Consider the following 16,341-nt stretch of genomic DNA (forward strand, 5'->3'; position numbering starts at 1 on the left):
GATGGAGAGGAGCTTGGAGCCAGTCTAGCAGGCTGGCTGGGGCACAATCTTCTGGGGTCCTACCTCTTCCCTCCGTTCTGCATTTACTTGTCTCCATCAGGTAGGACCCATAGTGGGCTTAGTGAGCAACTGAGGCTGTGAAGGGCTTTAAATGCCAAACAGGCATTTGTACTGATCCTGGCAGTGCCAATGGAAGAGGAAGATGGAACTGAAAGACTCCGAGACCACTGAGGAAATGCCAGTGATGGCTAGGAGGAAGTGGCTGGGCGAGAGTCAAACAAACTGTGGTGTGTGGATGTAATGAAACAATAAACATGACAAGAAAGAGTAACGCAATGGGGAAGGTCATGGCAGGCTTCTGGGAAGACAGCGTAATGCAGAAGGAAGTAGGTAGAAGCGACAAACCACATACACAAAGACAGCATCAATGAAAACGGAACAACACTAGGAAATCATATGGCCCATACTTGACCCGAAAGGAATGAAAAAAAAAAGTCCCTGCCTTTTCTCATTGGGGAGTTCCTTCCAGAGCCCCATCTTGGGGCCAAACCCAGGGTGATTACACTTCACTGCCATCCCAAATGTGCTTCTCACTCCAAGGATTCTGCCATCGTCCCCACCTTCTCTTCCCTCCTGCTCTCCTGTTTTCAACTCCTTCAGCGGTGTGGCATACTCTCTCCTTTCTCCGTTAGAATGGAAGCTCCTGGAGGGGAGGGGCACAGAGGGTTGGTTGTTTGTTTGTGTTCTTACTTCTTAGTATAAATAAATGTCTGTTGCCAGTCAATCTGCTTTGTTCCTTTGTAGAGGCCCAGGAGAGGTTGGGGTCTTCCTTCTCTTCATATCGCACATAAGAAATTCAAGGTGGAGAGAAGTGTGCCTTGCCAAGGGTCACACAGTTAAGTATGCCAGCGTCACAGGAAGCATCTGAGGCAGAATCTGAACTCTAGTCTTCCTGATTTCAGGTCCCACATTCTAGCCCCTAAATCAGGACTGTGGGTGTGGAACAACAACTGAAAAATCACAGAGAATTTTTAAGTTTTTCCAAATACTTTCTCTGTCATCTCTTACCATCAGACTCAGTTGATAGATTAGTCTTGATGAATGGTGTTTTCCCTTCTTTCTTTATCATTGTTATCAAAAAGAGAAGGCCTCTGGAGAGAGGGGAAGAGAGGGATAGCCTTGGAAATGAAGGCAAAGTAAAAACAAAAGTTCCAACAAGGAATGAAAAGGGCCAACCCAGAATGAGATGTGGAAATGTTGTGAAGCAGGAAAGACAACATTCAGCAATGAATGGGCTGGGAAGAGGAGGAGGAGGAGGAAGAGAAAAGTAGTTCTCTTTCTAGGGATGATTGTGAACCACCATAAGAGTAGTGCTAGGAAAATGTCTTCCTCACAAGAGCCCTAACAAGACAGATGTACTTTGGGTGTGACTCTTCTTTTTTTTCAGATGAGAAAGATGAGGCTCAGAGAAACTGAGGGTCCCTGAGATCCCACAGGGAGATTCAAATCCATATCCACTAACTCCTCAACCAGCTCACTACCTGCTGGACAATATGACTCCCTCAAATCTTCCTTAAACTAACTGAAAAATAGATCACGCTATAACTTCCACCCAGTAGTCCCTAGTTTTTCTCTATTCCCCGACTTTCCCAAGAGGCAAGATGGCAGGTCTGAGGTTGGCCATCCCATAGACCCTGATTCTGCTCTTTGTCTTATGATGAGATGCATTCCCTTAGACAAGACAGCAGAAGAGCCAAAAATCAGGTTCCTGCCATTCAGCAATGGATTTTCTAAGGGCATGCTTGAAGAGCCTAGGACTTCATACATGTTGTCTAAGGTCCCTTCCAGTTCTAAATACATCTCCTTGGAATTTTGGTGATCATACAGAAGAAATTTTTTTAAAAAATCATTGAATTTAAACATTAGAAAAAAGTCTTAAAATGATGACATAGAAAATTTTAACAGCTGGTCATCCAGTGTCTGTTGAAATATTTATTTTAATGAGTAGCTCCTTACTTAGATTAAGACAGACTATTTCATTTGAGGAGAGAATAAACAGTTAGAAATTTTTTTCTTATACAGAGATAAAATCTAGCCCCTAACTTCTAACCACTGGTTCTAGTTCTCTTTGGTACCCAAAAGAAAAAGTCAAATAGGGCGGCTAGGTGGCACAGTGGATAAAGCACCGGCCCTGGAGTCAGGAGTACCTGGGTTCAAATCCGGTCTCAGACACTTAATAATTACCTAGCTGTGTGGCCTTGGGCAAGCCACTTAACCCCATTTGCCTCTCAAAAACCTAAAAAAAAAAAGGTCAAATACCTCTATTTTAAAATAGTCTTCCAAATATTTCAGCTAGCTGTCACAATATCCATCCCTCCAAAACCAAGGTTTCAAGACCCTCATTATTCTGGCCCTGCTCCCTCTAGACAGGTTCCATATTAATCCCTCTCTGAGATTCTGGATCCTAGAACCAGATTTGAACTGACCAGGGCAAACAACAATGCAAGTGTTGCTTCATGTTCTGTATACCACACTTTCCAAAATGGTCTTCACATAATGGAAGCTCTTGGAGGGCAGAGGCCGCCCTCACGACATCTTTTTGTCCTCAGTATCAAGCACTGTGAGCCCCTAACTGCTTAATGAACAGGATTCACCTTTTGGAAAGCCACAATCAGAGTCCAAGCAAATGTTCTACTAAATCTCTTAAGGTCATTTTCATGTCAACTAGCACTGTATGACATTTTTTCCATCCTTGTACTTCATTAAGTGCATGATTTATTCCTATTAAAATTTCAATCTATTCAGTTCCTGACCTATCAACATCTTGCTAGATGTCAATTCTATCATCTAATCTATTAGTGCTCTCTCCTGGCTCCGTGTCACTCATAAATTGAATAATCATGTCACTGATCTCCAACATATCCAAAACAGAACTCATCCCCCTCAAAACCTATCAGTCCTTCAAACCTGCCATTTTGTTTTGGGGGAACTACCACCCTCCTAGTTACCCAGGTGTGCCAACCCAGTCCCTCCTCAGTTTCCTTTCTCCCTCAAATCCAGTCAATGGTCAAGTCCACAACATCTCTCACATCTATTCCTCCTCTCCAATCCTGCTCTGGCTACCATTCTAGTTCAATTTTCAGTTCTATTTGGTCTGGACTCGATCTTGGTCTCCCTACTTCCAGTCTCTCCCCCTCTCCAATCGACTTCCTGAAGCACAGGTCTGAGCACAGGCCACACTCCTGATCAAAACCATTAAGAAGCTCCTCAGGGCCATGGGATCCAACCCAAACTCCCTGGACACGGAAAGCTCAGAATCATTTTACAGTGCTCCCCGTCACATATTCAGTCTATGTGCCTGTCCTTCTCTCACCTGGGCACATCACCTGCTCTAGGCCTTTGCCATCTTGAAAGAAACATAATATTCTAAAGTTCAATGTAGAAGATGTGCCCAGGGCAACCTGTCAGAGTTCTAACACTGCCCAACACTGCCCCAGCAGCACTGAAGGATGCCAAGCACTCTGTCAACATTTTTTCCAGTCACCATCTATCTGATAGTCCCTTTGACATCAGCTCTTCTCTTGAACAATTCTCCTCCAGAGACATGCTGCCCATACCTACTAAGGGGTCTCCTTGACCAAGGCTTTGAACAAATTCCCAAATCGGGGAGTTGGAAGGACTTCCAGATCAACCTTACCCACAGTGAAGGAAGCCTCCTCTGAGTCTCCTCAATGGGTCACCTAGACTCTGCTTGAATATTTCCAGCCAGAGAGAACAGCACTACAAATTAAAATCTCAGTTCCACTATTTTAAAGTACTAATGAGAAACTTTCGGAAGACAGAACCCACAGGGGGACCCAGTGAGGCAGTGCTCCTACTCAAGGTAACCTGGAAAAGAGCAGAAAGGCTCCGCTCCCCGGGGTCGGAGGGGCAGCCCGCCAGAGCGAAAGAACTTCAGCCTCTCGGAGCTAGGAGCTGTGGCTCACGGCAGCGGGGGAGTTTCCTGAGCTACACCCCCGGGGAGCACTGGGCACAAAGTGGGGGAACAACGGGGAGCCTCTGCCAGAGTGAGCACGTAAAGTTCTAATGAGCACTAAGTGTCTGTTCCTTATTATTTCTGTAACCTTTCTCTTCTTAAAAATAAAAAGGAGGAGTGTCAGAAATACTTTTGAGGATGGCTGGATTTTTCCCCATCATTGTAATGCTGCCCCCTCCCAAATAACAATGGGTAGTTAAAGAAAATAAATGAATAGAAGTATTTTTGATAACTTGTGCCTCATTTCAGGAAGGAAATATGTTTCCCCCCCACTCTTGTGGCATCAAGATAGGTCATTTCCCTGATGTGAGTCTGTCTCTTTAGTACTGTTCCGTGGCCCACTGTGGGGTGCTCTCCTGGCTCTGCTTGGATCACTATTCTTTGATTCATATGTGTCTTCCAGAGAGTCTGATGTCAGTCATTTCTCTGAAGGTGTCTCAACATTTCCCAACCAAGAGGCACCGCCGGGTTAACCTGAGAGGGAAGTCACTGGCTGGGTCACACGGCTGGTGAGGGGCTCAGGTTTATCCTGGGGTCAGAGGTCACACACCCACCCTCCTGGCATAAAGTTTGGGGAACAGTTCATCCTCACCAGGATGATTAAGGAGGCCTTAAAGGGAACAAACATTGAACACCGATCATGAACAAAAAGAACCTATTAAGATCAATGAATGTGAGACATAACGGGGATAGCAACAATCTTTCAAAATCATGAGTGTGTCTGATGATTCTCTCTGAGCCACTTTATCACCAAAGACCGTGGCTGTTGTGTTAAATCTGTAGGTCTCTCTTTTTTAAGATATCTGGAAACATCTTGTTTTCCCTGCCTTTGGTGGGCTCAGTCTGGAGCCTCCTCTGTCTGACCTTACTCATCCAGTCTAGAACCTAGGATTAAGCCTAAAAGAAGATGGACAAGAGGAACAAGGAAAGGGTTATAAGAGAAAGCACAATGGACCCCGGTGACAGAAGTTCATGTAAGAATGAAGAACCCTTCCACTTAATCTGCAGGCCAATCTGCAATGAAGGGGCAGATGTGGGGAAAGACAGAGAGATCTGGACAAGATGCTCTGAAAGCAGAGCATCCAAACCATTCACTGTTTAGCTTCCTCTGAATCTTGGCTTTCCCAGAAAGGAAAGAAAGCTACTTACTCTGAGTCTAACACAGCCTCTTCGGGAACCTCTCATCATTTTGTCCTTGGACTGAAAGAAAAACAAAAACAATTAATAAAATATTTATATTACAAATAAAATTTAGCCCATTTTCTATTATAAGACAGATTTTTTTTTTTTTACTGTAACCTATTCAGAAATATCTTGGGATAAAAAGATAAGATTTTAGAGCTGAACCCTAAATTTGCAATGGATAAAGAAATTAAAAATAAGGTTTGGAAATTACTGCTGTATTACTGCTCTCTATCCTTCTAGGCTAGTAAACTTTTTATAATGACAGGATGCTTTTTCTAGCTTAGCTCTAACAGTTTTAGGAGGCACTTTCCTCATGGCGCCCTGTGAGACCTCCACTTTACAAAGGAGGAAAGTAATAAGGCCCAGAGACTCAGGGATCACAGTTCTGGGCTCGGACCCCAAATCCCTGACAATTTCAAGGCATGCCTAGTGACATTAAAGCAAAACTTCAACTAAAGCCCCAAGTCTTGATGAGCTGGATCTCCCTGCACACCAGAGGAAGGGATGGATTATAAGAAGATAATTAATAACTAAGAAAAACAAAGACCTTTCAGGGTATACACTGAGCATTTGTAGGATCTTATTTCACTCTTTTAACTCATCTATTGATGGCATCCTCACCCAAGCAACTCTCTCAGTCTATAAAAAAGAAATACTACAGTCCCTGCCCTCAAGAAACTTATATTCCTATACATGTCTTCTTTCTCCAAAAAAGAATGCAAGGGCAGCTAGGTGGTGCAGTGGATAGAACACCAGTCCTGGAATCAGGAGTACCTGAGTTCAAATCGGGCATCAGACACCTAATAATTACCTAGCTGTGGCCTTGGGCAAGTCACTTAACTCCACTGCCTAGGGGGCAGAACCAAGATGGCAACAAGAGAGGATCTTTTCTTAGATGCTCTCTCTCTTAACCCCATTGCCTTGCAAAAACTGAAGAAAAAAAAAGGGGAGAAAGCATAGAAAAGTAAGAAAGAATAGTTACTGAGTGAAAGGGAATGCTAAGGGGCAAAATCATCAGAGAAGCAAGGCTTTGAGGAATGGGAAGGATTTTCACCAGGCAGACAGCTAAAGAATATGAGAAATAAGAAAGAGAACATGTGGGGAACTGTTAAGGGGTGGGGGGGAGATGCAGGTCACAAGGATCAGCTGGGAAGGGGAGAAGGGGCCTGGCTAAGACAGATCCCCAGCTCAGAGAATGTGGGCTGAGTGCAGTTCTGCTTCCTGGGTTCTCTCTCAGTTTATCTGGTCTTCCCACTCTTCTCTATCCTCCTCACAGGTGGGGTTTCTTATATGGAAACCAGGTCCTAGCACTCAGAATCTAGGGGTCTCTTCCAAGCAACAAACTGCCTCTTCCACTCAATCTTCCGTCCAGTGAATTCCATGCGGTCAGTGCAGGGCCAGATCAACAGGCCATGGGTCTCTCTCTAAAGGCTGCTCCCGCTCCTGCTCCCTCCCTTTTCTTCCTCAGGTAGACAGAGACAAAGCTTCAAGAGAAAGGGTCAAGCCTGGCCATTCACAAGCCCTGGGTGTTACACTTATCTAGTGTTTGAAGCACCTGCGGCAAGGTGAAGGTGCCTGTGATCCACACTTGACAGATGAGAAATGGAGTCTAAAAAGAGGCTGTGACTGACCTGCCCAGCTGGTGGTATCTGAGGTACAATGCACACCTGGGGAACGCACCCCTGACAGCCTTGAATCAGAGGAACTGGCATTGGCAGCACTTGCCACCTGTGGTGGCCTCATCTCCTAACCCTCTGGGGCCAGGTAGACCCTGGCTGGCTCCTCCTTCCCACCCCATCAAGGACAGACTGCTCTCATCTCCACATCCCTGGCACTTTGACTGGCACTCAACAGGGCATAACAAGTGCTTGCTAAGGTGGAGTGAATAACATATGTTTGAGTTCTCTTCCCAAGCAATCCTCATATGGCACCATCTGAAGGTCTTTTAGTATCTTGTCAACAGAGGCAATCTTCCAGGTTGCCAATGATGCCATTATCCTGGGCAGCCCAGAACTGAACATGATTCTACAAATGTGGTCTGTCACTTCCCTAGCTGTAACCTGTGCCTTTCTTATGGTTTCCTCATTCATGTTGGCTGTGGGTCCACTAAGACCCTCCAATCTTTTTTTCCAGGCTTTTGAACAGAGGTAGTCATGAGGTAGTCATACTTTTCTGCTTTCTCCTGTATTTTTCATCATCCTACTGATGCAGTGGAATGAGCCTGGAGACTGGAGACCTGGTTTAAATTCTAGTTCTGGGTGGATGGCAACAGGCTAGTTATTTAACCTCTTGAGTTTCAGGTTCCTCATCAATAAAAGAAAGACAGTGGCAAGAGTCCATATTTCTATTTATAAAAGAGGCAACACATATAGTATATAAGGAACTGGATTAAAATCCTTCCTCTATCATTTACTACCCATAGACAGGGAACACAGAAGGTGCATTCCAAACCATCTAGTTCAACTTCATCATTTTGACTGATGTTTGTCCTTCATTCTTCTTTTTTTTATTTTTTTATTATTATTTTTTTTTGCAAGGCAAATGGGGTTAAGTGGCTTGCCCAAGGCCACACAGCTAGGTAATTATTATCCTTCATTCTTGAAGAAGACCATGAGATCAGAGAGGTGATGCCATGATAAGCTCATGGATTGCATTTGAGTGAAAGGGGGCTGTGCGAAGTCACCAGCTTCACAGTCTCTTCCACAGTCAGCTAGGTCCAGTGTCCAGATAGGAATCAGGAGGCCCAGGGATGACCCTGGGTGCAAGATAGTCAGGGTTAAGTGACTTGCCCAAGGTCACACAGCTAGGAAGTACCTAAGGCCAAATTTGAACTCCTGTCGTCCTGACTCCAAGGCCAGTGCTCTAACCACTGCGCCACCTAAGTGTCTTTTTTTCATTTCAGAGGGGAAGAATAGCCTTATCCAAGGCTACTCAAGCACCAAATAGCAGAAACAGAAGGTTGCTTCACCCCTCTGAGCCACCTTGCACTCATTTGTGAATGGGGAGGATAACACTTGCAGTCAGTTAATGAACAGTGATTGAGGGCCTCTTCCTCTCCCTCTATTCCTTCTCCCTCAGAGAAAGGAAAACAGTCCCTGCTCTCAAGAGCTCACGGGTGAATCGGGGACAAGATGCAAACTTCTATCAATAAGATCTACATAGGAGAGATGGGAAAAGCATTCTGTAGAAGGCAGGCTTTGAGCGAGGACTTCAGGGAAGGGAGGAGGGAGAGGGGAGGAGGGACAGCTTTCCAGGTCTGGGTGGGGGAGGGCAGATGGAGGGGCTTGATCAAAGGATAGCGAGGAGGCTGCTGTCACTGTCTCAGAATATGGGGGTGGGTGGGTGGATAAGGTATAAAAATGGGGCAGGTTATGAAAGGCTTTGAATGCCAACAGAGGATTTTATTTATATTTGATCCTACAGATGACAGGGAGGAACCAAAGTTTATTGATTGGGGGAAGGGGAGGAAAGAGGAGTGACAGGGTTAGATTTATGCATTAGGAAGAGCACTTTGACAGCTGAGTGGAAGAAGACCTCCAAGAGACCTGTGGCTGAGACTCCAAGTCACCACCAGGATATACAGGGTCAAAAGCGAGAAGGGATTATGTTCAAGAGAACTTAGGAAGGCAATATTGACAGGCCTTGGCCTTGGGGGATGACACCTGGGTGTCTCTGGGATTGCAGGCTCCCTCCACATTGGGAGGGAAGATTGGAGGGTGGGGGTGAAGAGTGGGGAGCAATGATGAGTTCAGTTCTGGACAAGTTGAGCTGAAGATGTCTATAGTCATCCAGTCTAAAATGTTCAACAAGATGGGATACAGGATGGGAAGTTGATAATACTGATGGGAGGAGTGACCAAGCTCCTCTGGGGAGGAAGAGAGGTTAGGGCTGGATAAGTAGAATTGCAAACCATCAGCATAAACTTGATGACATGTGAGCTGCTGGGATCACCCTTTGAAAGAGTAAAAAAGGAGTAAAGAAGGCAGCTCAGGACAAAGCCCTGTGGGACAGCTTCCCTAGGTAGCTGTGAAAAAAGAACTCTGTAAACCTGAATGTGTTTTGTAGATATAAGCTATTATTCATAAGAAAATTTTAAAATAAATTGTAATTCTTTTTTAGATTGTCTAAATTGCTCCCTAAATCCATTTCTTAACTCCCCCCCTCTCCAAGAGCCATCCCTCATAACAAAAATAAAAAAGATGACAAAAAGTTATGAAATTAATTAATTAATATGGTGAAAAGGGCTGATAATTTATGCAATGTTCCATCTTGTAAAAGAGTGAGAGGAAGTAGCTTCTTCTTGAGAAATTTAAAATGAAAACTGCATAGTTCATTATTATTGCAGCAAAAACCCACAAAAGTATTATTCAGAAAAAATAGCAGTTTACACTAGTGACAAGCAGAGGAAGAAAGAATGGCTATCCCTTCCCCACCTAAATCATCAATACCAGAAAATACTACATGAATTCTGCCAACTTATGGAACTCTGCATTTCTTCTAAATTGAAATTTAGGGAATTCCGTAAAAAACCAAGGGGAAGAAGAAGACAAATGGGAAATTGAAGCCACATCTTTTCTAAGTTATGGAGCAACTCAACAGCAGATCAAAAAAGTATTCTTTACTAGAGAGCTAGGGATCTAACCCTTAGAATATCCTTTTCTAGGGGAGGCAAGGTGGCATAGTGGATAAAGCACCGGCCCTGGAGTCAGGAGTACCTGGGTTCAAATCCGGTCTCAGACACTTAATAATTCCCTAGCTGTGTGGCCTTAGGCAAGCCAATTAACCCTGTTTGCCTTGCAAAAAAAAAAATATCCTTTTCTATACAAGATCATCTCTCCTAGATGGTGCCTAGTTATGCACAAGCAAAGAAAAACAAAGATGGCAGGAACACGATATATATATCTGTATTTGAAAAGTCTCTTATGCAGGCTATTTTGCAAATGATAAATACAAACATACCTTATGTGACTTAAGGTAAGTATGCCACCTCTTTGGGCCTCAATTTCCTCATCTGTAAATTAAGATGACTGAACTACATCCACCTCCAAGTTCCCTATAAACTTTAGTACTTGTGCCCTAGGTCTTTGAAGAGACATCCTACACATGTACTTATGACTCTCTCTTCATAAGGAAGACAAATGCTGCAGGTCATCTTTTTTATAAACTTGTTTAATTTTTTATTTTTAATATTAATTTTAAAAAATTTTGAATTTCAAATTCTTTCTCAATCCAGTCATTTCCCCACCCACTGAGAAGGTAAGCAATATGGAATCACTTATACAATGTGAAATCATGCAAAACTATTTTCATATTAGAAAGTTACCCCAAAAAAGTGAAAAAAAATTATACTTCAATTTGCTCTCAGAGTTCATCAGTTCTCTCTTCTAAGGTATATCATGAGTCCTTGAGATATTATCTTGGATCACAGTATTAATCAGAGTAGCTAAGTCTTTCAGATTTGATCAATTTACAATACTGCTGTTATTCTGTACAAGGTCCTCACTTTGCATCAATTCATATAGTTCTCTCCAGGTTTTTCTAAGATCATCTAGCTCATCATTTCTTATAGTACAATAAGTGTTCCATCACAATATAGAACAACTTGTTTAATTATTCCCCTCCCAATCTATCAGCCTCCTTCTCTTACTCCCTTCCCTCCTACTTTCCTATATGATAAGAGAGATTACAATAGCCAACTGAGTATGTATGTTATTCCCACTGTGAGCCAATTCCAATGACATTAAGTTCCCACCCCATAAATCTACCATCTCCTCTCCATTGTAAGTTTCTTCACACCTCTTTTATATCAGATGATTTATCCCATTCTACCTCACAATTTCTTCTCCCAGTGTATTCCTATTTTTCACCCCTTGTTACATTTTTTTTAAATTATCCCATCATACTGAACTCCCACTCAAGCCTTGCCAATGCAGATTCCTTCTAACTGTCCTAATAATGAAAAAGTTTTTGGGAGTAATAAACATCATTTTTCCATGTAGGAATGCAAACAGTTTAATCTTATTGAATCCCTTAGGATTACTCTTTCCTGTTTACCTTTTTATGCTTCTCTTGAGTCTAGTATTTGACAGTCAAATTTTCTATTTAGCTCTGGTCTTTTCATCAGGAATGCTTGAGATATTTAGCTCTGGTCTTTTCATCAGGAATGCTCGAGAATCTCTTTAGTTAAATGTCCATTTTCCCTCCTGAAGACATATTCTCAGTTTTGCTGGAGAGGTGATTATGGGTTATAATCAATAGCTCTTTTGCCTTCTAGATTATCATATTCCAAGTCCTTCAATCCTTTAATAAAGTAAAAATTTCTGTGTTATTTTGATTGTGGCTCTACCATATATGAATTGTTTCTTTTTTGGTCATTTGCATATTTAATCCTTAACCTGGGAGTTCTGGAATTTGACTGTAACATGCCTGGGAGTTTTCATTTAGGGATATATTTTGAGAAGTGATAGGTAGATTTTTTTCTATTTTATCCTCTGGTACTAAGATATCTGGGTAGTTTTCCTGATAATTTTGTAAAATATGATCTCTAGACTTTTTTTGTTTAACCATGGCTTTCAGGAAGTACAATAAATCTTTTTTTAAAATATTTTACTTCGGGGGCGGCTAGGTGGCACAGTGGATAGAGCACTGGCCTTGGAGTCAGGAGTACCTGAGTTCAAATCCGGCCTCAGACACTTAATAATTACCTAGTTGTGTGGCCTTGGGCAAGCCACTTAACCCCATTGCCTTGCAAAATCTAAAAAAAAAAATATTTTACTTTTCTCAATAATATATTTCCTTCCTTACACCCTCTACTTTTAAGTAGACAAAATAGTGGTCCAAATAATTTTTAATGAAAAAAATATACAGATCTTAATGTGAAGGCTTCTAATTTGTCCCTACTATAAATAATGCTTATTGATAGTTTTAAATGGAAAGCTTTATCATTTTAAGAAAAGCTCCATTTATTCCTTTGTTCTCTAATGTTTTCAATAGAAAGGGATATTTTTAATTTTTGTCAAAACCTTTTTCTACATCTAGTGATATAATCATATGATTTCTGTTCTTTTTGTTATAGTTATGGTCAATTATGCTGACAGTTTTCCTAATGTGAACCAGCCCTCTATCCCAGGTATAATTCTCACCTAGTCATTGTGCATGATCTTTGTTTCATATACATACATATCTATATCTATCTATCTATCTAGAGAGAGAGAGATTTTGTTCAGTGGGGTTAAGTGACCTGCCCATGTTCACACAGCTTGTTAATAAGTGTCTGAGGTCACATTTGAACTCAGGCTCGCCTGACTCCAGGATCAGTGCTCTATCCTCTGTGCCACCTAGCTGCCCTGATCCTTGTGATATATTGCTGTAGTCTCCCTGCTAGTATTTTATTTAACATTTTTGCATTAATATTCATCAGGGAAATTGATCTGCAGTTTTCTGTTTTAGCTCTTCTTGCTTTATTTCTGTCATAAAAAGAATTTGGTAGGATTTCTTCACCTACTTTTCCCAATAGTTTATATAATACTGGAATTGATTATCCTTTAAATGTTTTCTGGAACTCATCTGGCCCCCAGGGTTCATTGATGGCTTGTTCAATTTCTTTTCCTAAGAAAGAGTTATTTAAACATGGTTTCCCTCTTCCAGTAATCTGGAAAATTTATATTTCTGTAAATATCTATTTTACTTAGATTTATCAGGCTTATTAACATATAGTTAATTATATATATAATTAACATATAGTTAATTAACAAAATAGTTCCTAATAATTGCTTTAAATTCCTTCAATTTTGATACTGGTAATTTGGTTTTCTTTTTTTAAAATCAAATTAACCAATAGTTTCTCTATCTTATTGATTTTTTCATAAAACCAGTTCCTAGTTCTATTTATTACCTCAAAAGTTTCAAGATTTCCAATTTGGTGTTGAACTGGAGATTTTTAATTTGTTCTTTTTCTAGTTTTTTTTGTTGTTGTTAATGTTGCATGCCCAATCCATTGATCTGTTCTTTCTCTATTTTATTAATGTAAGAGATTAGAGATATAGGTACTTTTTTGTCTATATTACATAAATTTTGGTATGTTGCCTCATCACTGTCATTCTTTTTTTTTTTAGGTTTTTTTTTTTTGCAAGGCAAATGGGGTTAAGTGGCTTGCCCAAGGCCACACAGCTAGGTAATTATTAAGTGTCTGAGACGGGATTTGAACCCAGGTACTCCTGACTCCAGGGCCAGGGCTTTATCCACTACACCACCTAGCTGCCCCCATCACTGTCATTCTTATAATGAAATTACTGATTGTTTCCATGCTTTATACTTTGATCCAATCATTTTTGTTGGGTTAGATTTTTCCAATTAATTTTTAATCTTTCTTTCCATTGTCTTTAATTGAAAATGCTTTTTATTACATCATTAACTGAAAAGGATGCATTTAATATCTCTGCCTTTCTTCATTTGAATGTGAGCTTTTTATTGTCCTATTAAATGGTCAATTTTTGCAAAGGTGCCATGCACCACTAAGGAAAAGGATTATCATATCTAACTTTTTCTAAAAGATCATTCACTTCCTTAACTTTTTGTTTATTTTAGCATTAGATTTATCTCATTCTTACAATTTATTTCCTACTGAAACTCACTTAACAATGGATTTGGTGCTAAACCATTTGATTTTGTATGTGTGTGTGTGTGTGTGTAATATTGATATAACTTAATTGCCCATGATACTTTTTAGCAAGATGTAGTTTTCTTCCTTATCTCTTTTAATTAGATCGATTTTTGCTTTTTGCTTTTACTTTTTCTGAGATCACAATTGCTACCCCTATGGTTTGTTTAACTTTACTCTGTATCTCTGTTTCAAATGTCTTTCTTGCAAACAGAATATTGTAGGATTCTGGTTTTTAATCCACTCTGCTATCTGCTTCCATTTTATCAGTTCATCCTATTCACATTTAAATTATAATTAATTACTATTTCCTTTCATCCTATTTTTGTGCTGCTTATCCTTTTCTTTCTCTTTTTCAACCTTTCCACTTCACCAGTGCTTTGTTTTAGTAACCATCTCACCCAGTTTGCCCTCCCATCTGTCACTCCTGCTCTTTTGCTTAACTCCCTCCCCTCCTATTTTCCTATAAGGTAAAATAGATTTCTATACCCAACTGATTGTGGCCATTATTCACCCTTTGAGCCAATTCCAACAACGGTAAGGTTCAAGCACTGCCCACTACCTTCTCTCCCATCTTCCCCTCCACTATAATAGGTCTTTTGCACCTCTTCATGTGAGATAATTTATCCCATTCTACTTCTCCCTTTCTTCTGCTCCCAATGTAATTTCTCACCCCTGAATTTTTTTTTTTTATCATCCCATCACTTTATACCCATCCTCTGTCTAGGTATACTTCTAAAAGTGACATAATTCTTTTTTTTTTTGCAAGACAAATGGGGTTAAGCAGCCTGCCCAAGGCCACACAGCTAGGCAATTATTAAGTGTCTGAGGTCAGATTTAAACCCAGGTACTCCTGACTCCAGGGCTGGTGCTCTATCCACTGTGCCACTTAGCCGCCCCTTAAAAGAGACATAGTTCTTTTTTTTTGTTGTTGTTGTTTTTGTTTTTTTACGTTTTTGCAAGGCAAATGGGGTTAAGTGGCTTGCCCAAGGTCACACAGCTAGGTCATTATGAAGTGTCTGAGACCGGATTTGAACCCAGGTACTCCTGACTCCAAGGCCGGTGCTTTATCCACTATGCCACCTAGCCATCCCCGAAAGAGACATAATTCTTAAAAGTTACAAGTATCATCTTCTTATGTAGGGATACAAACAGGCAAAATAATGTCTTATTGAATCATTTATGGTTTTTCTTTCCTTTTTATCTTTTGTTGCTGTTGTTGTTTAGTTTTTGCAAGGCAAATGGGGTTAAGTGGCTCGCCCAAGGCCACACAGCTAGGTAATTATTAAGTGACTGAACCCAGGTACTCCTGACTCCAGGGCTGGGGAGCTATCCACTGCACCACCTAGCTGTTCCCCTTTTTTTTTTTTATCTTTTTATGCTTCTCTTGAGTCTTATATTTGAAGATCAATTTTATTGTGTTCAGCTTTGGTCTTTTCAACAAGAAATTTGAAAGTTCTCTATTTTATTGAATGAACATTTTTTCCCCTTGAAGGATTATGCTCTGTTTCTCTGGGTAAGTGACTCTTGGTTGTAATCCTAGCTCCTTTGCCTTCTGAAATTCATATTCCATAACTTCTGATCCTTTAATGTAGAAACTATTAAATTCTAATTGTGGCTCCATAATATTTGAATTATTTCTTTCTAGGTGTTGTAATACTTTCTCCTTGACTTGGAAGAGCTGGAATTTGGTTATAATATTTCTAGGAATTTTCATTTTGCCATCTCTTTCAGGAGGTGATCTATTGATTTTTTTTTTTTTACGTTTTTGCAAGGCAAGTGGAGTTAAGTGGCTTGCCCAAGGCCACACAGCTAGGTAATTATGAAGTGTCTGAGACCGGATCTGAACCCAGGTACTCCTGACTCCAGGGCCGGTGCTCTATTCACTGCACCACCTAGCCATCCCCTATTGATTCTTTTAATATCCACTTTACCCTCTCCTTTTAGGACATCAGAGCAGTTTTCTTTGAGAACTTCCTGAAGTATGATGTCCTGTCCAGTTCCTTTTTTTTTTCTTTGATCATGCCTTTTGGTTAGTTCAATAATCATTAAATTATCTCTCCTGGGTTGATTTTCTATGTCAGAAAAAAAATTGTTTTCCCAATAAGATTCTTCTATTTTTCTTACTCTTTTGTTTTTATTTTATTGAATCTCAGTGTCTCATAGTCATTGATTTCCCCTTATCCTTTTCTGATTTTTAAGGAGTTACTTTCTATAGTAACATTTAACCAAGAAAACACTGAACACATTAACACATCACGAGATGAACTATGATGGATGCAGTGCCTCACAGCAGTTCAAAGATCATGAACAACCCTGAGACCTACTATGCACAATGCTATCTACATCCAGAGAAAAAAAGAGCATAGCACACTATGTTCACCTTTTTAAACTTCTTTTGTTTTTCCTTTCCTCAATTCTAATTCCTTTTTCACACAACACAACTAATGTGTAAATATGT

At 40.6% G+C, this 16,341-nt stretch overlaps 1 protein-coding gene across 11 annotated transcripts in view; it reads right to left on the reverse strand.

Annotated features, from left to right (window-relative positions):
* The window catches only part of OSBPL9 (oxysterol binding protein like 9), a 136,321-nt gene that overhangs the window by 96,895 nt on the left and 23,085 nt on the right, over positions 1-16,341 (reverse strand). For 9 of the 11 annotated variants that reach the window (XM_074221469.1, XM_074221464.1, XM_074221459.1 and 6 more), the window contains exon 2: positions 5,186-5,236. The exons of the other annotated variants lie outside the window; for them this stretch is intronic. In XM_074221469.1, the coding sequence (XP_074077570.1) occupies positions 5,186-5,236 (51 nt within the window). The remainder of the gene's footprint in view (positions 1-5,185; positions 5,237-16,341) is intronic. 11 annotated transcript variants of the gene reach the window in all.

Source organism: Macrotis lagotis, chromosome 2 (genome assembly GCF_037893015.1).
Source record: "Macrotis lagotis isolate mMagLag1 chromosome 2, bilby.v1.9.chrom.fasta, whole genome shotgun sequence".
Lineage (NCBI taxonomy): Eukaryota > Metazoa > Chordata > Mammalia > Peramelemorphia > Peramelidae > Macrotis > Macrotis lagotis.